General features: G+C 34.7%; 1 protein-coding gene across 2 annotated transcripts in view; it reads left to right on the top strand.

Moving 5' to 3' along the window:
* Positions 1-27,876, top strand: part of NAALADL2 (N-acetylated alpha-linked acidic dipeptidase like 2) — a 1,303,067-nt gene that overhangs the window by 291,613 nt on the left and 983,578 nt on the right. The window contains exons 3-4 of one of the 2 annotated variants that reach the window (XM_078069051.1): positions 11,079-11,187; positions 20,724-20,807. In XM_078069051.1, coding sequence (XP_077925177.1) covers positions 20,768-20,807 — 40 coding nt within the window. In that variant the 5' untranslated portion in view covers positions 11,079-11,187; positions 20,724-20,767. The remainder of the gene's footprint in view (positions 1-11,078; positions 11,188-20,723; positions 20,808-27,876) is intronic. The other variant, XM_078069053.1, reaches the window with a different exon arrangement.

Raw genomic sequence — 27,876 nt, 5'->3', positions numbered from 1 at the left:
TTTTCCTGTGAGATATCTGAATCTAAAAGGTTAACAAGTAGGGATTTACTACATGTTTCAAACTAAATCTAAATATTATTGCAAAATTGCCTTTTTTTTTTTAAGCAATCATCCAGATTTCAAGAGAATTATTCTTTGTATTGATTCCTGTGATATGGTTTGTTTAGGAGAAAATTTTGTCAACACACATGTTGTCAGAAATATTTCAGAAATGCTCTGATTGAAACTATGGGGATTTTGGTCAGTGGGCACAGAACCTCAGGCATAAGTAATGCCTCAGTGAAGATGATTGTTTCTAAAGCAGCACAGTAGGAATGACTGGTGTTTTCTTTCTTTTTTTTAAAACTGTATTTGTTTCCCTACAAACAGATTTGGGTGGATCCCTTTGAATAAAAGAACATTCTGGAAGTTGTATTGCCTCATGGAATATCTATCCTCTATTCTCAAACATCTTTACTGGCCCTTTGCCTTCAGCCTACTCTCTCTTTAATCAACTGCAATCTGGCCTCTCCCTTCACTACCGCATTGAACCCACTCCCACTAAGTCACCAATGGCTTTCTAATTGCTAAACCCAAAGGAAGCTTTCCAAGTCTCAGTCAGTGCTGTGCCAAGCCATGTCAGAAACTGTGATAAAAGGAAAAAGGCGTGCCCTGTATACACTTATTAAGATATCCTCCCATAATTTGAATGAAGCAGAAAAAGTTAGTAAAAGCTCTAAAATAAAAAAAACATGATTATATATAAAGACCCATGCTGCCCAATTTATTGGCACATTGTTATCAACCCCAAAACCTGCCCAGTGGGAATGCAAAAGCTTTGCAGGTCCAGGAACTGCAGGCTGTTATGCACAATAATGCAGGGTAATGAAACACAAAACTGCAATCTCATCTTGATTTAAAATTTTGATCTTTTGTTTACTATGGATTCTTTTGCATTAGGTTTTATTTTTAAAATAATGCATTTTACATATTTTTATCTTGATTATTGATTGATGCCCCTTAAATTTCTTTGACCAAGGTGACTGCTTCACCCCCCCCTAATTCCAGCCCTGCTCATGGTACTTGGCCTCACCTGATACTATTTTTTCTGTCTCTGAAATCTGTCCCCTCTGAGTTTCTGTCACACTGTTGTCTTCTGATTCCTTTCATACATCACCAATATTCCTTCTCAGTATCTTTCCTGAGACATTCTTCTCTTTCAGCCTTTTAGTATTTGTTGCTCTCAGTAGCTCATCCTCATCACTCTGAGCATGCTGTGGTTTATACTTTTCCTGGCTGCATCTGCTCATTTCCAGTGTTACTGCTTTTTTCCACACCTTCATTATTTCATAGCTGAACAATTGCAATAGGCTGCTAACAAATTTCTCTGATTTTCATGCTGGCCCCTTTCTGATGCACACTGAAGGCAGAATGATTTTTTCCAAAGTGAATATGTAATTTACCTGTTTATTAACCAAATATTTATTTAGCATTTTTTTTTTTCTGTACCAGGCACTGTGTTAGATTCTAGGAATAAATCAGTAAATAAAAGAAAGGCCATACTCTCCTGAAACTTCTATGTTAATTTTATTTGAATATTTCTATGGCCTTATTCTAGAGTTGTATTTAATTTTTACCTAAATATGTTTGCATGATGGGTTGGGTGAGAAGGGTATTTCCCCCTTTGCTCATATTTTGATTATAGAAATTTTTGAATATTTATTATTTTCTAATCAGTTATATATAAAGTGATAGAAGCCTAATTCTGCTTTCTAAAAAAGGAGATGGAAATGATGGCCCACTGACTTGTTAGTACTTAGGCTTGTTTTCCAGACCTAGAAATACAAGATAAGATAATCACCCTTTTTCTTAACTCTTTATTTCTGAGTCAGTAGGTTTTATACCTATTACTAATTATATCCCAAGTCTTAGAGCAAATGTGCTGCCATAGCCTTTAAACAAATTGTAATCCAGCATGGTGACATGTTTTATTCAGCTCACACTATGTGTGTGCTTGATTTAATTTTATTCAGTTTTTAAAAAAATTAATAGACTTTATTTTTTATAGTACTGTTGTTTTTAGGTTCACAGCAAAATTGAGCAGAAAGTACAAAGTTCCCATATATCCTTTCCTCATGGATGTACGGCCTCCCCACCATCAACATCACACCCCAGAGTGGTACATTTATAACAACTGCTGAACCAACACTGACACATCAGTATCTACCAAAGTCCAAAGCTGGCATTAGGGTTTATGCTTTGTGGTGTCTGTGGGCTTTGACAAAGCTATAATGTCATGTTTCCACCATTATAGTATTGTACAGAATAGTTTCACTGCTCAGAAATCCTCTGTGTTTCACCTATTCATCCTTAATCTCCCCTAAGCCCCTAGCAGTCACTGATCTTTTTACTGTCTCCATCATTTTGCATTTTCCAGAATATCATATAGTTGGAATCATATAGTATGTAGCCTTCAGATTGGCTTGTTTCACTTGGTAATAGGTATTTAAGATTTAGTCCTATCTTTTTGTGGTTTCATACTTTATTTCTTTTTAGTGCTGAGTAGTATCTCATTGTCTAGATATACCACTGTTATTCATCTGTTCATGTATTGAAAGACGTCTTGGTTGCTTCCAAGTTTTGGCAATTATGAATAAAGCTATGAAGATCCATGTTCAGGTTTTTGTGTGGACATAAGTTTTTAGCCCTTTTGGGTAAAGAACAAAGACACAATTGTTGAATCATATTTGAGTGAAGTGTGTTGAGTTTTGTAAGAAACCACAAACTGTCTTTCAAAGTGCTGTATTATTTTGCATACCCAGCGGCAATGAATGAGCATTCCTGTTGCTCCACATCCTTATCAGTGTTGTCAATTGTTTGGATTTTACCCATTCTAACAAGTGTATAATGGTATTGCATTGTTTTCATTTGCAATTCTTTAATGATGTATGATGCACATTTTTGCATATGCTTATTTCCACCTGTATATCTTCTATGGTGAGGTGTCCAAATCTTTTGCCCAGTTTTTTACTTGGACTGTTCATTTTCTTATTATTGTGTTTCAGAGGTTCTTTGTATATTTTGGGTAACAATCTTTTTGCACATATTTTCTCTTTGTCTGTCACTATCTTCCAATTCTCTTGACAGTGGCTTTCACATAGAAGATTTTTAATTTTAATGAAGTCCAACTTTTCAATTCCTTTTTCATGGATCATGCCCTTAGTGTTGTATCTAGAAAGTCACTACCAGATCCAAGGTCATCCAGATTTTCTTTTATGTTAAATTCTAGGAGTTTTACATTTTATATTTAGGCCTATGACCCATTTTGAATTAATTTTTATGAAATTTGTAGTTTCTGTATCTAGATTAATTTTTTTTTTTTTTTTGCATGTGACTATCTAGTTGTTCCAATACCATTGCTTAAAACACTATCATTTCTTGACTGAATTGTCTTTCTTTGTCAAAGGTCAGTTGACTATATTTGTGTGGATCTATTTGTGGGCTCTCCATTTTGTTCCTTTGATCTGTTTGTCTATTTTTTTCACCGATACTGTGCTGTATTGATTACTATAGTTTTAAGTCTTGAAGTCGGGTAGCATCAGTCCTCTGACTTTGGTCTTCTTCAATATTATGTTGGCTATTTGGGATCTTTTGCCTCTTTTTATCAACTTAAGAATCCATTTATTAATATCCACAAAACTTGCTGGGATTTTGATTGGGATTAAACTACATCTTTAGATCATGTTGGAAAGAACTGACATATGGACAATATTAAGTCTTCCTATCTGTAAAGATGGAATATCTTTCTATTTATTTAGTTCTTTTATTTTGTTGATCAGAATATTAGAGTTTTCCTTATATACATCTTATATGTATTTTTTTTAGACTTACACCTAAGTACTTTTTGTGGTGCTAATGTAAATGGTATTTTTTTAACTCAAATTCCATTTGTTCATTGCTGGTATATTGGAAAACAATTGACTTTTGTATATTCTCTTTGCTATAACTGTTCCAGGAATTTTTTGTTGATTATTTCAGATTTTTTGCGTAAGGCAACCATATCATCTGTGAACAAAGACAGCTTTATGTCTTCCTTTCTAATCTGTATATATATGTTATTTCCTTTTCCTGTCTTATTGCATTAGCTAGGATTTCCAGTATGATATTGAAAAGTGAGAGGGAACATCCTTCACTTGTTCTTGATCATAGAGGGGAAGCATCTAGTTCCTCACCATTAAGTATGATGTCATCTGTAGGATTTTTAGATGTTCTTCATCAAGTTGAAAAAGTTCCTCTCTGTTCCTAGTTTGCTGAGAGGTTTATCATGAATAGGTGTTGGATTTTGTCAAGTATTTTTTTTCTGCATCTATATATATATATATATATATATATATATATATATATTTTTTTTTTTTTTTTTTTTTTTTCTCTAGACAATTGATGTAATGAATTGCATTAGTTGGTTTTTGAATGTTGAAACCAGTCTTGAGTATCTGGAATAAATCCTGCTTGCTCAGAGGGTATAATTTTTATACACAGTACGTTTAAAAAAAAAATTGTGACAAACCATAAGAGACTCTTAAGCATAGGAAAAAAACCTGAGGGTTGCTGGCAGGGTGGGTAGTGGGCTGGAGTAATTGGGTGATGGATATTAAGGAGGGCACATGATGTCGTGAGCACTGGGTATTATATAAGGCTGATGAATCACTGATCTCTATCTCTGAAGCCAATAATACATTATATGTTTTATATGTTAAGTAATTGAATTTAAATTAAAAAATAATTTGTGACATTTAAAAATTGAGACCTTCCCCAAATTTATTTTGGGCTTCTTTGAAAAAGAAGAGGAATGGCCATGCTTGATATTATCCCACATGGCAACAATCTGCTGGAGCTAAGTAGCTATTGCTACTTCCAACTTTACCACAGTCTTTGCAACTCCTCATTGCTTTATGTCCAGTTTCTTCACTAATTTGCATTGCCTGCCTCAAATGGACTCAAGCATCCTCATGCCTCAGAGCCAATGGGCATGTTCCAAGTGCTTATGTTACTTGACCTGTGTGTTGCCTGAACCTTTTCACATTGTTGAATCTCTTCATTCCTTTGCAACTGTAACCTTGTTATATTCTTCCCACTTTTTTTACATGGATTCTCCTTTTAACTACCTTTTATAAGTTGAAGTTTATTAAAATCCCACCATTGGCCTTTTTTCTCGCTACACACCCAGCATAGGCGATCATCCCCTCTTGGTGGTTTTTCAGATCCTAGAGTCCCTGCTATTCTCCTCTGTACATACTACTGACTTCCATTAATATTATTAAGATATTTTTTGGGCATATAAATTGTCCCAAGGAAGCATGGAAAACATCAAAAGAATAATGACTTGTGACAGGCCTTAAAAGGGAATGGTGATTCATGGATTTGAAATGATGGTGAGAGTTGGAAGGAATGGAATAAAGGATATACATCATGAAACATATTGACAGTCTAGAAATGTGCTCGGTTTATTCTCACTAGTCTAGTCATAATCTTAATTGACAGAGGAACAGGTGAAGCCCTGAAGGCTCCTACTTATTTAATAGTGAAAGACTGTTCTGAAATCAAACATGATCTTAGAGACCAGTCTGGAAAGGAAATAATACTTAGATCTTTCCTTGTTATAGGATCGACTTATTTATTTATTTATTTATTTATTTAGCAGTTACATCCATACAGTGAAATATTATTTGGCAATAAAGGGAAAGTAGTAGTAATATATACTATGATGTGGTAAACCTCAAAAATATACTAAGTAAAAGAGACCAGAAACAAAGGCCACATATTATTTAATTACAATATTACATGTCCAAAATCGGCCAATCATTGGTTTCCCAGGGCTAGTTTTGGGAGTGAAGGTTGGTTTTAAATGGGCATTGAGAACCTTTTTGGGATAAATAAATAGATCATAATGATGGTTACATTATTGTATAAATTTACTTAAAAAATCATGAAATTATATACAATGGATATATTATATAAATTGTATCTCAAAGCTATTGAAAATAGCAATAGCTATTTTTTTTTCTATGCACCTATAAAGCACATAATATAACCCTATGAGATGGTATAATTAATATGATTTTCCCATTTCACAGATGAGAAAATAGGCCTAAAGTTTAAATAACTTGCCCAAGGTCATAGAGCTCATGGTTTAGCTGGAATTGAAACTTGGAGAGATTGACTTATAACTTACATCTCTAATCTTTTTGAGTTAATTGACCAAGTAGCCATTATCCCTGAAGCATCAGATAGTTTATATTTATGAATAACTGTCAGGGGTGGTAGCATTGTAGGTGTGAAATCCAGAACACCAGAGTGGCCTATGTTTTACTAGTAACTTGTTGGGCTGCCTTACTGGGATCAAGAACTTGACATGCAGCACAAAACCTAAGGCTAAGTAACTGTCTGTGAATAGACATGTGGTCTGGGAGGGAAAGGTCAGGTTTCTTTTAAATTGGGTGAGAATAATCACTTATTTTCCATAATTAATCTTATGAAGGAACTGACTGATTTCTAGTAGTATTTTGGTAAATATGTCATGTACCAAGAATCTGTAGCTTGTCACTCCGACTGTTCTTTCAGATCTGTTCTAGACTAATCTCCTAAAATCTCCTTCATTGGTCACTCTACACAGTAGTAACGGTTAATAATAATATCTTGTAGTTACTGAGTGATTACTATCTAACAGATTCTGTGTTTTACTGCTATTAACTCATTAGTATTTACAAAAACCCTAGGAACTGGCTACTATTATAATTTCTCTTCATTTTTCAGATGAGGGAACTGAAGCGTAGTGAGACTAAGTTACTTATTCAAGGACACAGCTAGAAAGTAGCAAAGCCAGGCTTTGAGCCCAGGCAGTCTGCCTTGGATATCAGTAATTAATAACTACAATAAGCCTACATCTCAAGGCCATAAATCCTAGAAGAGATAATCTCCAGAGTGGGGGAGGTATTCATTTATTCATTCATTTAATGTTTATTGATTATCAACTCTGTTATGCATTATACTAGGACATTGCTGATAATTAAATATGGTTTTAACTATGCAGATTTTATGAATGAACATACTGTCTTTCAATATGTCTTTTCCTTGAATTTAATATTTTGAGTGGACTAATCAAGAGGAGTTTTTATCTTTTAATTATTTTTTATCCTATCATCTTCCTCATTTTGAAAAACATAAAAACAATATGAACTTAACATGGTATTAAGTATAATCTTCAGAGCATTTTCATCTCACTGTTTTTTTAAGGTGTATGAATTCTTGACAGATATATAAAAGAGGAGGAAAAGGAAAAAAAAAAAGTTCATTTAGTACATCCCACTAGTCATTCCTATGAATAATTCCCTATGGTATTTTGGCAAAGACAGGCTCTTGTCTAATTTTAAATGACTCAATTGAAGAAGCTTCAGCTGGAGTTTGATTCTAGAGGCTAATGGACTTGCTATGAAAGGTTTCTAACATTTAGCCTAATTTTCCACTCCTTAAAATTTTAGAGCATTACTTCTAATTACTTTCTGTAATCTACTCAGCCTCTGCTGCCTCCTTGGTTCACACTATTTGTGACTCATTGTCCTTCTAGATAGGTATTATGTCTCTCCACTGTGAGTTATTTCTGAGTGAAGCATAGTTTTTATCTTTACATGGGTTGGTATTTCCTATATTGAGGGATAATTGTATATGCTGCTTCTTTGAATTTGTGCTGTTATGTATAAATGTACCAAATTAATATTAATCTTTGATTTAAATTTGTGAATTTCAAATCTTTGAATCTGATTTCTAACAGTCTGAACAATGCCCATTTACTAAATTCATAGGTGTGAAATCCAGGTCCATATTACCAAATTTTCTAAAACACAGCAGATCTGAATGCTTTTTCCTGTTTTTCAGAGATAACGTGTCCAAATAAAAACTCTCTTAAATGGATATTGAATAACTGTTTATATAGATTTTAGGCATATGAAGTCTATTGTCACTTTTCAAAAGAGAAATAATGATTTTTTTATGACTAAGAAATGTGAATTTTCTAGAAGCTGTCAGTCAATAGTATTCTTATTGATTGACATGCTTCTTTCTACCTTTATGTAGAAACTCTTCAATAGGCTAAATAATTTTACTGTTTGTTTCCTGATACAGCTGCCAAGCTTTCAGCATTAAATATAATACATTGAGGCCAGGTTCTTTCCAGAAGAAATGACTTTATCTTGCTCATCTCTTATCAATACCTTACCATTATATTTTGTGTATCATAACCCTTTCACATCATAGCCATGGCTGCTGGTGCTAGTCTATGTTTTAGACAGAAACAATCAAGGAGGGGGATTTATTGTAAAGTTTAAACATCCATTATTTTGTGGAAATTGTATATATTATAGAACATAATATATATTGTTTCTTTTCAGGGGAAATGCTATCTAGTTACTACCTTCCACAAGGGCTGGTGGTGATTTTTCCTTATTTCTCCTCACACACTCTCATGGAAAGTGCTATCTGGCCACATATGAGGCTCAGAGCTGGGGGATATACATGTTGGAACAAATCCTTGATTAGCGGAGGCCCATACTGAGCTGCAGTCTGCTCTCCTGTGTCCCTGCTGAGAATTATTGTGCAAAGGTTTGTCTTGACAGGCAATCCTATAAAAACTAGAGCTTATCTGCTATATTGCTTTGATATTTCAATCTAAATTGGATAGATTTTACACTTTGATACTTGGTATACTGTCTTTCCTTTGGATATACAGCTCATGGCTGTATTAGCATTTACTGAAAGTGCTATAGCAATTCGCACATCAAAGTCATCCTGCTCCTTAGTGTTCTTTCAGAGTAAACCCAAGGTGTCACATTTCAGGGCAGGTAAAATATAATTGATATCCTTTAATTACTTAAAAATCCCTGTACATACTAGTAGCAGCTGATGGACCTGGGTCTGCCATAACCAAGTCAAGTTGTTATGGCCAGGTGCTAATAAATACTCCTATTTTTATCTAATCTGTAGTTTACAAATTTGAGCATGCATTGGAATCATTTGGAGGGCTGGTAAAAACACAGATTACTATCTCCATCTTCAGAGTTTCTAATCTGAAATCTGGGATAGGGCCTAAGATTTTGCATTTCTGATAAGTTCCCAGGTGATGCTGGTGCTTCCAGTCTAGAGATCACACTTTAAGAACTGGGTTCTAGAGTATTGTTTAGCACAGTGCTTTAAAGGCTGTGAATGGACCAGATCTCTTCTTGGGTCCATCCCGGAGAACCAGTGAACTAATATGCTGATTGAACAGCTTATTCTGTAATGAAGCAGATGGTAAATATTATAGGTTTGTGGGCTAGACAGTCTCTGTTGCAACAACTGAACTCTGCTGTTATGGTAGGAAAACAGCCATGGACAATATAAAAGCAATGGATGTAGATGTGTTGCAATGCAATTTTATTTACAAAAAGAGACAACAGGCTGAACTTGGCCCATGACCTATAGTTTGCCAATCCCTGATCTAATCCATCAACAGGTAACTTGTATCTTTCCTAGCTCACAATTATCTGTATCCTGTACAGTAGCCAGCAACCATGTGTCCCCCTCCGATTTCCCCCCCTTCATTCTTCTCCTCCTGCTCTCTTCTTCTTTTTTTTCTTAACATATATTGCATTATTTGTTTCAAAGATACAGATCTGTGATTCAACAGTCTTGCACAATTCACAGCGCTTACCAGAGCACATACCCTCCCCAGTGTCCATCACCCAGTCACCCCATCCCTCCCACCCCACCCCCCACTCCAGCAACCCTCAGTTTGTTTCCTGAGATTAAGAATTCCTCATATCAGTGAGGTCATACGATACATGTCTTTCTCTGATTGACTTATTTTGCTCAGGATAACTCCCTCCAGTTCCATCCACATCATTGCAAATGGCAAGATCTCATTCCTTTTGATGGCTGCATAATATTCCATTGTATATATATACCACATCTTATTTATCCATTCATCTGCGGTTGGACATCTTGGCTCTTTCCACAGTTTAGCTATTGTGGACATTACTGCTATAAACATCAGGGTGCACGTACCCCTTCGGGTCCCTACATTTGTATCTTTGGGGTAAATACCCAGTAGTGCAATTGCTGGATCGTATGGTAGCTCTATTTTCAACTTTTTGAGGAACCTCCATACTGTTTTCCAGAGTGGTTGCACCAGCTTGCATTCCCACCAACAGTGTAGGAGGGTTCCCCTTTCTCTGCATCTTGGGGGAAAAATTTTAAAAGGAGGATAAAAACACTATAGTTTTCAGATATTGCAGAGCTAAAATCAAAATATAAAAATAGGGGAAGAAAAATTAAACAGCTCTATTATTATGGCATTATTAATATCGCAACCCATAAATATGAAATGTAGAATAACCAATCTTGGCATTAGGAAGTATAAAGTAATAGGGAAAGTCCATCAGTCTCCTGAAATACTTTATTTCCATTATTGAACACCTAGTATGTGTTAGGCAGTGTGCTAGGCACATTGCATACAATGTCTATACTTTCACAATAGTTCTTCAAATTACCTATTTTCATCCAAATTTTAAAGTGAAGAAATTAGTAAAGAGTTATAGAAATTACCCATAGTCACACAGGTGTTCAGTGGAAGAGCCAGGCTTTCAGTCCTAGTTATGCTCTTTCTACTACTATACATTTATTCCTTTGGTTAACCTTTTCTCCCCAAAGAAGTAAGTCACTTTGTGTCCAGGTATTTGTTTTCTTGTGTATTTGTTTATTGTGTTTCGTAGTACGTGGCATAAAGAAAATGTGCCATTGAGGGTAGTTAAATTAAGGCATAAATGTAAGCACATAAAAACCAAAGCAAGAGAGAAAAGGATTTGTGTGTTTGTGTGTACATTTTAAGTGTTTTTTTTTTAAATGTCTATACATTCTTGCAAAAAAAAATGAATAATTTCAGTCTGCTTACAATAAAAAGAACTCTAAAAAGCATTAACTAAAGAATGAAATTCAGGAGCCAGCTGATAAATTATCTAATACAGCTCCCAATTTAAACTGATCACCTCTGTTTTTTGATTTATGAACAGGAAATGAGCTTTGACTGTTAGGGACTTGGATGAAGAGCCCTGGGTTCAGCTTGTCAGAGTCCTGTAGCCTACGAAGACCCTCTGGTTGCACAAGGATCATTCGGTTAAAGTAAGACCTAATTACTTTAATTAGAATGTAAGACTTTTACTCTTGAGTCAACTTTTAATAAGGTGATTTGGCACGCCTCTATTATGTGCCATAGTTGCTAATTTTGATTAGAAGAATGAGAACATTATTCTGTGGCAAATTCTTGTGTATTTCAATTTCTGTTCTTCCATTTATTTCATGGACTTGAATCCTTTTCTTTGGATAGCATTATCTAAATATTTTAATTCCATTGTGGCTGTTCAAGTTGGTACAATTTTCTTGTCTTTGTAGTATCAAATCATTTTTATACAGCTATAAATTTTATTATAAATAATCAAATTCATCTCTCTCTTTTTTAAAAGCTTAAGTTGACCCCGATTTTACTAAAAAATGACAGCAATGCAGTTTGTGCCATGATTCAGCATGACTTTGCATTGCTTATTTATTTCAAGTTCATACAAGTTAACTTTTTGGAACATCTGTCTGTATATGGTCACATATAGACTGTGAAGTTCCAGGTAGGCATTAGAGTTTTAATATATCTTTAAAGAGCGTTTATTGTTCTTCCTGGAATACTCTTACTTTGAGGGGATGATGCCAGTGTGTGATTGAAATGCTTTTCTGTAAAGCACTAGCAGAAATTAATGTTCAAATGCTGGTTCAGGCTTTCTATGCATGAAACTTTACGTGGCCTGGGTGATACAAAGACCCAAAAGGCAGCACAGAACCAAGAGCTAGGAGTTCTGAGCAGACCCAGCATGGCCACCAACATACTTTAAGAACTTGGACAAATCATTTAACCTTCTGAGTATTCCCATGGGTCTAAATTTGAAGGGGTCAGATTCAATCAGGGCAAGGTGACAAATTCATGTGCCTTGAGGTTAGGCATTTGATACAAATGTATGAAGTTTCTGGGTGTGAGACAGTAAGGAATGGTTAGCCTGTGGGGAAGGAGGCTGTGCCCTCATAAAGCCATTCAGATTCCAACATTTTAAAGCTGGACAAAGAAGTAAATTGTGTGGTGTGGGGGGAGGGGAAAGCAAGAGGAGGATTAAATTTGGCCATTGGATTGAATAAATTCTAAGGTCATTTCCAATGCAATGCACAGTTGTAAAATTTTGTTACTATGTGAAACACTTAGAATTTGTCTAGCATCTGTTGAGCTCTATATGTGCTCCTTTTTAAGTAATTGAAGATAAACCAGTAAAATAAAAAGTTTTCAGTTTGAATTTCCCCTTTAATTGTACATTAGAATTAGGAGAAAAAGTGATTTGACCATGAAATAGTTAAATGATTCAACAGTTTAATTTCCTGAGGTGTTTATTGTTGTTGCTGTTTTGTTTTTTAATCGACTGACCTGGAATGAGAATTTTGAATCCAGTACTATAGTCCAAGAATAAAACCCAGCCTGTAAGTTACTGGTTAGCAACTTCTCTATTAGTGAGTATTTTCATTAAAAAAATAATGTGAACATCTAAAAGAGAGTCATGCAACCTTTTTGTGACTAGTTTCATATTCTTTAAGGAGTGTTTACAAGTTCTATTTTCTTTTGATTAACATTTTAATAAAAATTTTAAAACAAATGTTATTTTATATGGAAAAATTAAAGTTGTAGTTTAAGTAAGTATATTTTCTAACATAATTTTCTAGCTCCATCAGTTTTTACTCTTTTTGTATTTTCCTTTTTACAGCATATATTTATTTCTTTTTATCACCTTTACTGCCTTTTAAATCTATATTTTAGTTCAGAAAATAAGTACATTTTATCAGATGCTAATGGCAGTTATAGGCAACAAGCCTAGTGGAAGATGGGAAATAGGCCAAGTCAATATACTCTGGGGGTCTTATCTGTTCTCTTTGGCTCAATTTAAATCAGAATTTATGTCTACAAGAAAATTGAACCCATGACTGTGGGGAGCCACGTGTGTTATCTCAGTGACAATGGGAGAAGTAGAAGAAACTAGAATTTTTATGCCTTTAGTTGGGAACTTCTAGTAGTTTCTTCTTTCTATATTACTTGTATAGTTTTTCATTTCAGGATCATATGCATTTGTAGATCTATTCAAGTTACTTCATGTATGAGTAGTTTTAAGAATGGGTGCATTGTGTGAGGCATGCTTATATCTTTCAGATAATTTTTCCAAGTGTTAGTACAAACTGTTACTGTCTTTAAGATCTATATCCTGAAATAATGCTTAAAAATTTTTTATTAGATGTTAGAGTCAAGCCATGTTGTAATGATTTTAAGTATTTACTGTTCATTTCTTTGATAGCCAAGTCAAACCTGAAGTCCTTAGATGTTAATACTAAAATGGATTAGAACTGGTTAGTTCTGTTCCTTGACTGACCCACATCTGACATTAAAAGTACAAGATCTTTTTTTTTTGCCCCCAAACATTCATGATGTTCTCTGAAGGCTCCATATATTGTGGAAAATAAGAATAAACATATAAGTAGTAATATTAACAGATATAATTTAAGGTAAGCCAAACAGGGAGGCTTTCTAATGATGCTATCTCACATCCTATTATCTTGTTTTATAGAGGCATTTAAAAAAATTACCAGCATGATTAAGCCTTTTCTTTATTCTCTTTAGTGAATACACTCATATATGTTTATGAATAAATTCATGAATTTTTATCTTCAGTGTTTTAGTAACATATAAAATATATGGACAAAGTAGATGTTTAGACAACAACTCAATTATTCCTTTATTTTTCTAGGCTTATGGAAGTAAGACAAGAATGTCCAATCTATTGCTTAGATCACTGATTCCCAACATTAAAACAAAGTAATGCAAACTCTAAACTGAGGTAGTTAATTGCCACCCTTCTTGTATGTATACCTCATCAGTGGTTCTGAAACTAAGAACCCTCAGATTTTAATTCCTTTCATGAGACCAAAGGCTCTGATCCTCACTTAACATAAGTTCACCTTTAGTGTTTGACATTTGTTATGCAAGGCTTTCAAATGAAGTGTTTAATTAAAATTAAAGTGCCATTGTTTTTAATAACCCAGAAAAAAATGGGTATGAATTAAATAAATAAATAAAAAAAGACATGACAGTGGATTTAAGAATACTGTAGCTCCTGTGTGAATACTGGAGTTCTTTGAAAAATTTTATAAAATATTCTTATTATCAAAATCTAATTTAAGGTTTAATGATGCAGTAAAGTTGAGATGTTCACAAAGAAACCAGAATAATAACAGTAAAAATTTAGCCATAGCTTAGTACATTCTAACCAAAATTTTCTGGTCAATTAGATTTGATTGTGTTAAAGAGTGACAAACTACAAAAGTAATTAGAAATCATGCATTAGTGAGTGGCTGGATGCTGGAGCCTGTTAGAGGCATTTTTATGCTTCCTGAGATTTGACACCCCTTCCTGGGTCTCTGTAAACCAAAGTACATGCAATTGTCATACTCTTTATTTTTCTTGAGAAGGTTCTCACTAACCTGTTTAATAAATGTGATTTGTTCCATAATTTACTCTCTTTTCTTAAGAGGCAGCCTTTGCTTAGGCTGTAAGACTAAATAATAATAAAAATAGGACAGTTAAATGATCTAACAGAAGCATATATATGTAAAAATAAAACCTAGAATCATAAATAGCCTTATCACCCTCAGTAGCTGTGCATTTCTAACCCAGTGGATTGATATAGAATCTTACCAGTGCCCTAAGTCCTATATGAGAGAGATAGGGAGGAGCACTGAGGGCAAGTAAGGTACTTGTCGTGATCTGTCCTTAAGGACTCTCACACCTACAATGTAATTTCATCTAAACAATGGTTTTCTGGTTAGGAAAAGATTTGTAGTCTGTTTCTTATAAAGTACATTTTAATCAGTAAAATATTTTTGAGCTAATCATATACTTAACTAATATTTAATTCATAAAATATTTTAAATATTATGAATATTTAAAATTTTATCGTACTATTTCTAATAAAAATAATTTTTGTATTAAATTCTATCCTTAAAGGTGAAATTGTATTACTTTTTAATATTTTCTTTACAAATGTATTTCTCTCAGTAGACTCACTTGAAATAGTTTCCTTTCTAAAGAAATAGAAAATAACAATATTCATGTAGGGAATAAGAAGTCAGCCATTGGGGCGCCTGGGTGGCTCAGTCGGTTAAGCGGCTGCCTTCAGCTCAGGTCATGATCCTGGAGTCCCAGGATCGAGTCCCGCATCGGGCTCCCTGCTCAGTGGGGAGTCTGCTTCTCCCTCTGACCCTCCCCTCTCTCATGCACTCTGTCTCATTCTCTCTCTCAAATAAATAAATAAAATCTTTAAAAAAAAAAAAAAAGTCAGCCATTAAGAGCTAAGTGATATTTTAAAGGGGAAGACCCCAAATCATTAACTTTTAATTTTTTATTTAATTTGATATAATTTAATTCAATTTATTTATTTGAGAGAGGGAGCACACACTCAAGCAGGGCGAGGAGCAGAGGGAGAGGGACAAGATAACTCTGTGTCGAGCTCTGAGCCTGACATGGGGTTCAACCTCGCAACCCTGAGATCATGACCTGAGCTGAAATCAAGAGTTGGGAGCTCAACCAATGGAGCCACCCAGGCACCCCACTTTTTATTTTTGTATAGATAAATCAATTGTTAGGTATTTTTTGCCTAATCTCATAAGTTTTTTTAAAGCTTTTTGCATATAGTTTTTGAAGTAAATTTCAAAGATACCAACTTTTAACCATATTAATCAACTTGGCAACAATTCATTTAGTACTTGACGCTGAAAAATATCTTTACACAAGTGGCTTCATTTTCTTATATAACTGAGAGAAATCTGTACCATTTCCTTGCAAATTTGACACATGGTCTCTTGTTAACTTACATGGTATGAATTTCATACTTGTGTATATATAAAGTGCGTTCTTGTCCTTGAAACATCTTTTTATATTTACATTTCCAAGAAAAATAATTCTAAAACTGATTTTCTTTTTTCAAGCTAAATGTTCACCTTTTAAATAAAAGGTTGTTTGTAATCTGCAAAACTCATTCTCTTCTTTATATATAAAATGTGTAGCATACTAATATTTAGAAAAAAAAAACATTCTCTAAAGTTTTTCAAAGACAATTGCATAGAAATATTTCTGGTGAGCCTGTATTATATGTCAGGCACTATCTTAGGTCCTAGAGGAACAGAGTTAATTATGCTACAGTACTTTCCCTCAGGATGTTCACTGTTTATTGGGGATGCAAATAATTACAATATAGTATGCTAAGGTAATGTGAACATGTAAAAAGTAGCACAAAGGTAGGAATGGTGTTTTGTTTTGTTTTGTTTTTTAACTCTCAAGTACTTCTAGGCCAGATCAATCTCTTTGGCTTCAGGTCAAATACTAGGGTAATTAATATTTTAGAGAGCCAAACTGAAACAGCCATATCATACTAGACCAAAACAACCAATATAACATAACATATAAGAATTACATGCATGTGTGTTATTACCTTAACATTAAAATATGGAAAATAGGTATTTATTTGAAGTTACATATTATTTCTTATTTACTTTTCTGTTACATAATTGCTATTTAAACAAAATAGTAGTAGAATAGTTAAAAGTGTCAATTAGTACTTAATAGGACTAATTTAACAAATAGTATGTATGAAATATAACAATATTTTTGTTTCATTCTGTCCTCTGGTAAAGCAATTAATTTTAATTACTTTTTGAATTTTTATTGGATATTTAAATTTTATAGACTATATTGTGAACTTAAATTTGGAATTATAAATGGAGAATTTAAACACAAAAGAACTAAGTAAACAGATGTTACCTATATTTAATGCAGAATAAGGACATATTTTTCTGTCCCATGATACAATGGGATATTTTTATTCCTTGTTTCCTTTTCTAATAACAGTTCTCTTAAGTGTTTAAGTATTTAGGTAAGTATTTAGTGTCACACTAAAATTGAATATAGTTACATGTAATGTTTACTTTGATTTGAAGCTCTGCCCTCATCAAAGCCTTATCCCACTAATTCCTTGTATCAGCTCAATGTGATAATACCAGATTAAATATCCTCTCAAAAAAAATTTTTTTTTGGATTACTTTGGATTTTACTTACTTGAAGCAGCAGCTATTGAGACTTGTTAGAATTAGATCCCAGATGTATCAATTCACTTAATATCAAGGCTTGTTCTGGCAGACATTCTGTGTCAACCAGGCCTTTTCCTTGTATGCATTTACCAGATAGGACATCCCTGCCAAAAATATTCATCATTTTTGAAAACTTCAGAGTACATCGTATGGCAATGTAAGTTAAACCTGTCTTCTTCAGGGACAATGGTTTTAAAGTACAGAGATTATATGAACTTGGGTATCCAATCAACATTGGATTTTAAATAAATTACAGTTTTAGTAAAGAAATAGTCTTCTTTAACTTGGCTACCCTTTTCTACTGATTTTTTTTTTTTTTTTTTGGTTGGGGGAGTTTTATAGTAGTTTCTGGGTTTTTGTTTCAGCCTTAACAACTCAGGTGCAATCAATTTTTTTCTAGATTCCTTATGGGCATTCAGAGTTCATCAGATTTAGAGATACCACCCATAAATGTCTATTTTATTTCAGTCCTTTTCTTTTTACCTTCAATGTATTTCCAAATTAGAGAAAAACATTATTCTTGTCCCATACTTTCAAAATGAATTTATGGCAGGCCAAGATTTTAATCCTTTTTTATGGCCAGTAACAATAATAGTCATCTTGTAGGCTTATGTCTAAGGAGAATATATAGTTTTATTTCTATAAAGTCCAAAATCTCATTAAGTACTTATACACTGACATAACTGAAAAATGATCAAAAGCTTTCATTATGAAATCCTCAGTTTCACAGTTGAGCAAAACACACATCCTTTGAGCAGTGCTGCATATAAGGTGTGCAGGGCATTTAGCAGGTAATATCTTTGCATTTTCTTTGGCCAGAAGTTTATAAGCTGAATGGGATTTGTCAAAATTTACATTCACGTAGTCTGCCAAATATGTAAATAGAGGAGTGTGGTAGTCAGAATAATGGCCCTGCAAGATGTTCAAGTCCTAATCCTTGGAATTTGTGAATATATTATGTTACGTGATAAAAGGGGGATTAAGATAGCAGATGGAATTAAGTTTGCTAATCAGCTGACTTTAAGATGGAAGAATATGGCCACCTGGGTGGCTCAGTCAGCTAGGCCTCCAACTCCTGGTTTCAGCTCAGGTCATGATTTCAGGGTCCTGAGATCAAGCCCTGCATTGGGCTCCACGCCCCACATTTAAGCTCTGCTTAAGACTCTCTCCCTCTCCCCTAGCAATCCCTTGACTCTCTCACTCTCTCAAATGAATAAATAAATCTTTTAAAAAAAGAAGACTATCCTTGATTATCCAAGTGGTTCCAGTGTAATCACAAGGTTTTTTAAACATGGGAGAGGAAGGGAGAAGAGTCAGTGTCAGAGTGATGTGATCTATGAGATTCAACCAGCTATTGGTTATTTTGAAGATGTGAAGAAGCACCAGGCAAGGAATGGAGGTGGCCTCTAGAAGCAGGAAAAGTCAAAAAAATATATACTCCCCTAGTCCCCAGAAAGGAACTCAGTTATGCTAGTACTTTGATTTTTAGCCCCAATGCCTTGATTAACCCAGTAATACTCATTTCAGGATCCCATCCTCCAGAACCATAAAAAAGTAAATTGGTGTTGTTTTATGCTATTTAGTCTGTGGTAATTTGTTACAAGGCAATAGGAAATTAATGGGCAAAGTCTAGTTCTTATTTGGGTAAGATATCAGCATTCTTTGTTTTATGTTTTCTGGGGTTTCATAATATCTTCATAAAAACCTAGAAGAAGATTTGAAACTCCATTTTTCAAAACAAAGCATCTACGAACTAGAGTAAACATTTTGTTGTTGTGATTCAGTGCATCATTGAATATACAGAGAGAAGTGTGTTTATTAATAAGGTCCAATTAAATCTGGTTTACACTATCATAGGTCAACCCATCTATTCAAAATTTCTCCTTTTGTTTGCCTACATGGCTGTCGTCTCTGAATCAAGAAACATAACTTTATTAATTTTTATAGAATAATCCAGTGGATCATAGGATGTGCATTTATTCTTATGTGTGTCCACAGGCTAATACATTGACTGTTTTGACTGAACATTGTTGTATTTTGGGGAGATGGAAAAAACAAAACATATGACTGATTTATAAGTACCCAAGTGTTTCATCTAGGACTTGTGAAATTTCTACTCCCTATGTACTTTTGCATCCCCTTTTCCACCATGCCCATTCCCAAATTCCTTTCTGCCTATTGTATAAAATGCTCTGTCTTGGTTAAATATCTCCCTAATACAATTAAATGTGTCTTTCTGTCATTAAAATAATACAGTTGTCTGGGTTATACTGACATTGTATTATAATCATTCTCATTTCATTATCTGAACTCTTAGAAAACTTGGTCAAAGTATTCACAATGTTAAAATTAAACTAGCATTACCTCAATGCAAAGCGCTTAATTAATCCACAGGAAAGTGAAAGATGACTGTTAATGTTCATGATTACAATGCACGTAGGTTGCACATATAAGTCACATCACTCAGTGCTGCAACAATGGATGTTTCATTTTTATGAACTGCAAATCACAGTTGCCAACCAGCAGTTGGGGAAAAAACAGTGACAGTAACTACTGAGAATGGATAGTCTATGTCCTATCCATTTGAAACTAAATGGAGTGTTACTTATTGCTTCAATTTTTTGAGCATCCATATGGGTTTTGTACTTTCCCCCAACCTTCTATACCCATTGCTGAAAACCAGCATATTTTGCATCCCAAGGAGGGGTTTCCTGGGACATGGGGATTTTAGTGCTCAAACCAGAGTAGTTCCAGGCAAACCTGAATCAGTGGTCATCCTAAAACCAGTGCTTAGCTTTAAGATATAATTGATACTCAACATACCTAAAACATAGTCTCCTCATAAGTGCTTACAATATATTTTCTATCTTGGTGTATTGCATTAAATTGATCAAATCAGAAATATAGGAATCATCATATTATATTTCTTTCTTTTAGTCTTTTTTCCAATAATTTAATGTTTCCTATGACTTATATATTTTTAAAGATTTTATTTATTTGAGAGAGAGAGTGTGTGAGTGGGGCAGGGGGGGGGGTTGTGGGGGAGGGTAGCAGAGGGGGAGGGAGAGGGACAAGCAGACTCCATGCTGAGCACAGAGCCCCATGCAGGTCTCCATCTCAGGACCCTGGGATCATAACCTGAACTGAAGGCAGACGCTTAACTGACTGAGCCACCCGGGCACCCCAGTACTATGACATATTTTAAATTATTTTTTCATTTTCCATTTTATTTTTTGAATATTGAATGCCTTCTCATGGTTCCAGAAATTCTACATATGAAAAGATGGACAGAGAAAAGTCTGTCTCCTTTCTACCTTGACCCCAGTCTTTCCAGTTTCCACCCAGGCTAAAGTAGTTCTCACTGTTACGAGTTTCATATGCATCTTTATGAATATACATGTAAATATCAATACTGTTTTTTACTTTGTCTCCCTTGGCAGTAATCACTGTGATTTGAAAATAAGAAGAATGGGCACCATATAGCATGCAGTCAGAGGTCCTTAGCAGTTCTGAAAATCATCTGGGTAAATATTGCCAGCTTACTACCCTGAGGGTAAAACAAAAACAAAAAACAAAAACCTTGAATTAGGTCCTAGTTCTGCTCTGGCTCCCTAGTTTTTGTGCTCCATAGATTTTGGCTTTATCCTCTAGAAGGATCTTCCATGTCTTTCTTCTTCCTTTTATATAAAGAAAACAGTGGAAAATATCCACTTATTGGTGGCTGAGCAGTTTTCTCTGCCTGTTTCTTCCCAACAGAAAGTTGGAAGCTCAGAGGTATTTTATATGTCTCATCTAGTTATAGTCTCTTTGCAAATACAACTCTCTCAATATCTTTTATCCCCACAGTGTGTTTGTTTCATCTGCTGTATGTGACAGAGGCCATTTGACTCTCTAGGATATTCTATGCATGCAGTTACATCTTGATGTTGTCTGTAGTTAGTAACAGTTTTACTTTTTTGTTGTTGTTTTTTGTTTTTATTTTTTATTATTATGTTATGTTAATCACCATACCTTACATCATTAGTTTTTGATGTAGTGTTCCATGATTCATTGTTTGCGTATAACACCCAGTGCTCCATGCAGAACGTGCCCTCCTTAATACCCATCACCAGGCTAACCCATCCCCCCACCCCCTCCCCTCTAGAACCCTCAGTTTGTTTCTCAGAGTCCATAGTCTCTCAAGGTTCGTCTCCCCGCCCCCCCCGATTTCTCGGACAAGACAAAAGCCTTGTCTTGTTTCTGATTTTGTTGGTCATGCTTCTGGTGTTGCTTGCTAAGCATGATAGTGGCTTTTGGACTAAGCTGGATGTATTTTATCATATGGAGGAAATTGCTATCGAAATCTATTTTATTGAGTATTTTAATAAAAAATGGTTATTGAATTTTGACAAATGGTTTTTCAGCATTAACAAAGACAATAAAATGTTTCTGAGATTCATTAATATTATAACATAATTTTATTAAAAGTTTTCCTAGTATTGAAAATTCTTAGAATAAACCTCACTTTGTCATGATGTATGATTCTTTTTGTGTATATGTTGATTAAATTTGCTAGTATTAGGATTTTTGCTTTGATATTCATAAGTGCTATTGATTTGAGGGTTTGAGTGCATATATGCAATCTTTGTTGTGTCAGGTGATTTTCTTCTTTAACCTATAATATGGAAGAAATTTTAGAAGCTTTAAAATTGCTTGATCTTTAGAGACTTAATAAAAAGTTTCCCCATGAAATCCTCTGGGACTGATGTCTTAGGATTTACCTCATGACAGATTTCCCTATTTCTTCTATGTAAATCAATCTTTAAATTTTCCATCTCTTCTGAGGTCAGTTTTAGCAAATTATATTTTCATAGAAAATTATTCATTTTATTTGGATTTTCAAATTTATTTGCATTGTGTTTAGCAACATACTCTATTTTTTAAAATTTATTCTCACTGTGGTTATTTTCCTATTATAACTTATTCATTTTTGTGCATTTCTAATTTTTCTTACAAAAATAGGTTCATTAGTAATTTTTTTCTTTCAGATACAGCTGTTGAATTTATTAATTCTATTATATTTTCAGTTTTATCTGCTTTTTCTTTAATAATTTGTTCTCTTTTGCTTCATTACAGTTTCCCATTCCTTTTCTAATTCTTGTAATAGATTCTTAATTTATTTTCATTGATTTTTTTATGGACAAAATACTCAATAATAATTCTCCTCTGAGCAGTGTGTTTAACTTTTAATAACTACATTTTGCAGGAGGAGTGGGAGTTACATAGTCCATATATATATACATATATATATAAATATACACACATATATATGTGTATATATATATGTGTGTGTATGTATATATATGTATGTGTGTGTGTGTATATATATATATGTATATATATGTAGTTTTATAGAGAGGCATAAAACAGCATGGCAAAACATTTCAGTGGGATAGTAATCGTAGATTAAACTTAGCCAGATCACAGAAGACCTCATTATAGATTTAATAATATATATTCTGATATTAACTTTTCTATGCATATAAAATTTGTGATATATAATCAACATTTATGTGTATATTTGTGTTTTGTATATGTACACATCACTAATAATTTGCTAATAAATTTACTTTGTTGTTGATCCCATTTTCTTTTTAGGATTTTATTCTAAAATTAAGAGGGTTAAATGATGCTATGAGTTTTGAATTTTCTTCTCCTTTATAATCTTAAAATGCATTTTCAATAGTTTTATTTATTTATTTATTTATTTATTTATTAATTTATTTAATTTTTTATGGGGGGGGAAGGGAAATATTGCTTCCTAAAATCATACTTTCTCTAATTAGGAGTACTCTGAGGGACTGAATAGTTACATAACCTCTGACCATTAGGGACACCAAGAAGGAATGGATGACAGGATTGAAGTGTGTGTGTGTGTATGTATGTGTGTGTATGAGAGAGAGAGAGAGAGAGAGAGAGAGGAGGCTTAAAGTTGTTTACACATGTACTCTCTTAGCCACTGGTCATACTTTGTTTCAGCAAAAGTGACTGCTATGGACTAAATTGTATACCACAACATTCATAAGTTGAAGCCTTAGCTTCCAGTGTGATGGTATTTAGAAATGGGGCCTTTGGAAGATAATCAGGTTTAGATGAGATCATGACAGTGGGACTCTTATGATGTATTACTGCCTTTAAAGGAAGAGACACCAGAGAGCTTGCTTCTTTTCCGCTCATATGCACCATGTACAAAGGGAGGTCCACGTGAAGACATAACAAGAATGTGGTTGTCTGCAGCCCAAGGAGAGAGCCCTAACCAGAAATGGACCTTGCTGGCACCTTGATCTTATACTTCCAGGCTCCAGAACTATGAGGAATATATTCTTATTGTTGAAGCCACCCTATCTATAGTACTTTGTTATGGCAGCCTGAGTTGACTAAAACAGTGACATTTCATTTTGCTTATGGAAACCTCTGCTCTTCAAAGTAGTAAAAATATAATGGTTTTTACCACAGTAGTGATTATAATGGGAGATTAGACATTTTGAAAAATGATTTTTTTTGGTCTGATACATATGTTTTTTAAATGCATGTCAAGAAAACATACAGACATAGAGTAAACAGTGTTGTGAGTTTATAGAATGTAATGAAAAGATTTTGTTTCCAATTCAGACATTCTTACTTGATATGTTAAGTAAATCCTTCGATATTCATGATTCCTGTTTAATGAAGATTGACGAAGTATGAAATGAGGACACCATATTTCCACATATGCAAAATTACAGAGCTATTTTTTTTTTTAACATTAGAAATTTTGACTTGCTTAACATTAAGATGTGCTGCAAAGTAAGTTGGGTTAGGGGCACCTAGGTGGCTCAGTCGGTTAAGCGTCTACCTTTGGCTCACGTCATGATCTCAGGGTCCTGGGATTGAGCCCCACATCTCTCTCCCTGCTCAGCGGGGAGCCTGCTTCTCCTTCTCCCTCTGTTTACTGCTCTGCCTACTTATGCTCTCTCTCTCTCTGTCAAACAAATAAAATCTTTAAAAATAATAATAAATAAATAAATAAAGTAAGTTGGCTTAGAATGTGATTATTATTAAAAGCTTGCTTTGGGGGTGCCTGGGTGGCTCAGTTGGTTAAGCGACTGCCTTCAGCTCAGGTCATGATCCCAGGGTCCTGGGATCGAGTCCCGCATCGGGCTCCCTGCTCTGCGGGGAGCCTGCTTCTCCCTCTCCCACTCTCCCTGCTTGTGTTCCCTCTCTCGCTGTGTCTCTCTCTGTCAAATAAATAAATAAAATCTTTAAAAAAATAAATAAATAAAAGCTTGCTTTGGGATTAACACCTATAACTTTTTTTTTTTTTTGTCTTTTTTTTCAGTCTTGTCTCAAGGGATAGGATACTCTCATTAATAATGGCATCTGAGGATGCTTTTTACACTTTATATCACTTTGTCCTCATAACTATTTTTTGTGCGAGGTTTTTTTTTTTAAGATTTATTTATTTTTAGAGAGAGTGAGAGCGAGAGAGCGCATGCGTGTGCCCTGGGGTGGGAGGGGCAGAGGGAGAGGAAGAGGAAGAGCAAGAGCAAGAATCCCAAACTGAGTCCTCGCTGAGTGTTGAGCATGGAGCCTGATCCTGAGCTTAATCCCACAACACCTCCTTCACCCCCCTGCCAGATCATGACCTGAGCCGAAATTAAAAGACTTAACTGACTGAACCACCCAGGTGCCCCTGTGAGAGGTTTCATTATCTTCATTTTGCAATAAGGAAACTATAAAAAAAGGCAAGGGTGTTTTCCTAATTTATATAACTAGATTGTGGCAGAGTTGAGGTTTAAATTATTTCATACCCTTAAACATTAGGGGTCTGAATTAATTTGTTGTTGTTGTTGGGTTTTTTTGTTTGTTTTTAGTATGTGGCTAATAAGCTCTTCCATTAGGTTAGAAACCTGATCAAATTAAGATCTAACAAAGTTGTTTTTCTCCCAGTGATAATTTTGATACGTGTTTGTGAAGTACCGGGTATGTTCTTCAATAAAAAACTTGGAGCTGCGGGCACCTGGGTGGCTCAGTTGTTAAGCGTCTGCCTTCAGCTCAGGTCATGATCCCAGTGTCCTGGGATCGAGTCCCACATCAGGCTCCCTGCTCGGCAGGAAGTCTGCTTCTCCCTCTCCCACTCCCCCTGCTTGTGTTCCTGCTCTTGCTCTCTCTCTCTCTGTCAAATAAATAAATAAAATCTTAAAAAAAAAAACCCAAAAAACAAAAACTTGGAGCTGCTTCTGCTTTACTTGTGTCCTAAACACATACATTGTCTGCCTCTGAATAATCCAGTTCTGCAAATTGCCAAAGAATTTAGGAGAGTAGGACATATGGTAGATTCTTAAGAGAAAGTGGACATATTTCCTATTCCCTATAACTATTAGAAATTATTTCCTTACAATAATTACTTTATAAACCCACAAATTGAATAGTTCATCCTTGATTTCAAGAATCCCTAAGGAATGTCATCAGATTTAAGACATTTACCTAATATATAATAAATAGCTAGAATTTGTAATCAAAATGTTTGCTTCTCCACAGTTCTTTTAATGTCTATAATTCCACTTGCTAATATCTTCTCAAATATGAATCCGCATGGTCAGTTCTTTGCTGTTACAATTTCTAAGCAGTAACTTTGTTCATAGGTCCATTGTGTAGGCAGAGATTCTAAGCTTGTAGCCTGCTGTGTTTACTGATCTATTTCTTAATAATTCTATATCAGACAATCACACAATTCACAAATTGTCTGGGAGGGAAAAAACACATTACCCATGCATTTAGAGGCTCTACTAAGAATGTTAGCCTTCTCTGTTACGTAGAATGATTGTAAAGCACCACAGTGAGACTTTTAAACAAATCAGAATTACAGCTTTCTTGTTCTAAAATATAAATGTTTCTTTAAGGAATCATTTTGGTATTTGCCTAAGGATGTTTTCCTCTTCAGTTTAAATAGGATATGAAATTTTCTAAGTCCAAATTAGGTGATTAGCCAAGCTGTATTCAGTAATGTTCAGTCTTTGCTCTCAAATGTGCTTTTTCCATTTTGTGGCTCTGCTGTGTCTGGACTTCGGCTGTATATTCTGGGCCAGGCAGCGTTCTGCTATTCTGATGTCACCTCTGCTCCATCTACTGGAATAATGATTTTTACTATGTACAGTCTTCAGCAAAATCACTATTTTTATAATGGCTTTTTAAGAAAGTTTGTCATAAGCGTGGTGCCTAAGAGCATTAAAGTTATTTAGTTAAATTGAGAAAATTCAGAGCAGAATTAAGACGAAACTATTAAATTAATCCCATTCTCTCATACTCAAATATATGCAGCCAGCATTGTCTTCTGTCATGGAAAGATAGAACACTGCTTTGCACAGAGGGAGAAGCTGGTGCATGAGGGCAGGGAAGTAGGTGAATTTTGAAATAAAGCTGGTACTACAGTGTCTCTTTGCTCTGATTCCTGATCTCACAGCCACAGTGAGCTATTTGTTCTCAGACATGCCCTGACCTCTCATGTCTCCTTGCCTTTGTCCATGTTCTTTCTTCTTAGAGCCCCCTTCTCAATCCTGTGTACTTGGAAAACTTCGATCTCCTATTTTTCAAGATTCCTGACAGTTCTTTTTATGTGTTTCCTGACACCTCAGGCTTAAAGAAAGAGCTCTCATCTCTGTCTCCCTATGGTAACTCTAGTATGTTTCTGTTTTAGCATTTTTGCACAAAATTATTGTCTAGGTACATATGTCTTTTTTCATTAGACTCTATACTCTTTGAAGGTGACACTATTTTGTTGTTGTTACTTATGATCGACTGCTTTTGCTAAAGAAGTGAAGTTCCAATGCTTGGAGATCACCTTGCTTGCAAAATGCTTGGATTTAAGTTCTCAAATCCAGAAAAGTTAAGGCAAAGCATCTTTGTTCTGCATAAATATAGTTGCAATATTTGGGGTCAGTAGCAGCAGTGAGGCCAAGCGCAGGGATACGGTGGCTAAAGCAGCCAATGAACAAAGCTGGGGCATAATTGAGGGAATGGGTCCTGGTGAAGGGGGACTCTGGTTAGGTGCTTAGCCAGAGGGACTTTAGTGAATAGACATGACTTAGGAACATTTTGGAAGTAGGAGTCTGTGGTGTGTGAGATATTCACTTTCTCTGACTTTTCTACAAAATATTCAGTGTCTCTTGTTCACCAGTGATTTTGCAGCTCAAGGATATCTTGGGGAAACAAAAGGTGATGCAGTAGTTTTCCTTCAAGGTTGGCCTGGGGTGAAAGCAAACATGTCGGGGGGATAGTGAGGCATCTAGTTTATAGTGAAAACCTCAATACTAGCAGAATACCTGGGGCCATGATGTTACTCAGTGAATGAATTAATCAAGGAATGGAGGATGGATTCTTAGCAAAACACAAGAGAAGCCAGTAAAGTACTTGATTTTAACTGTTTTTTTTCAGAAGTTGAAACTTCTTTAAAATTAGCAAGAGAGGGGAATGACATATAAGAGCCTGAAGAGTTACCACCATTATTCTTTCCAGCTACAGAAAGCAGAGGGGACAGGTTGGCACTAAGGGTGCCAACTACTTGCCTGAAGACTC

The sequence above is a fragment of the Halichoerus grypus genome, chromosome 1 (assembly GCF_964656455.1).
Source record: "Halichoerus grypus chromosome 1, mHalGry1.hap1.1, whole genome shotgun sequence".
Lineage (NCBI taxonomy): Eukaryota > Metazoa > Chordata > Mammalia > Carnivora > Phocidae > Halichoerus > Halichoerus grypus.
Note: the sequence above shows the minus strand (reverse complement) of the source record. Positions and strands in the feature narration are given on the sequence as shown.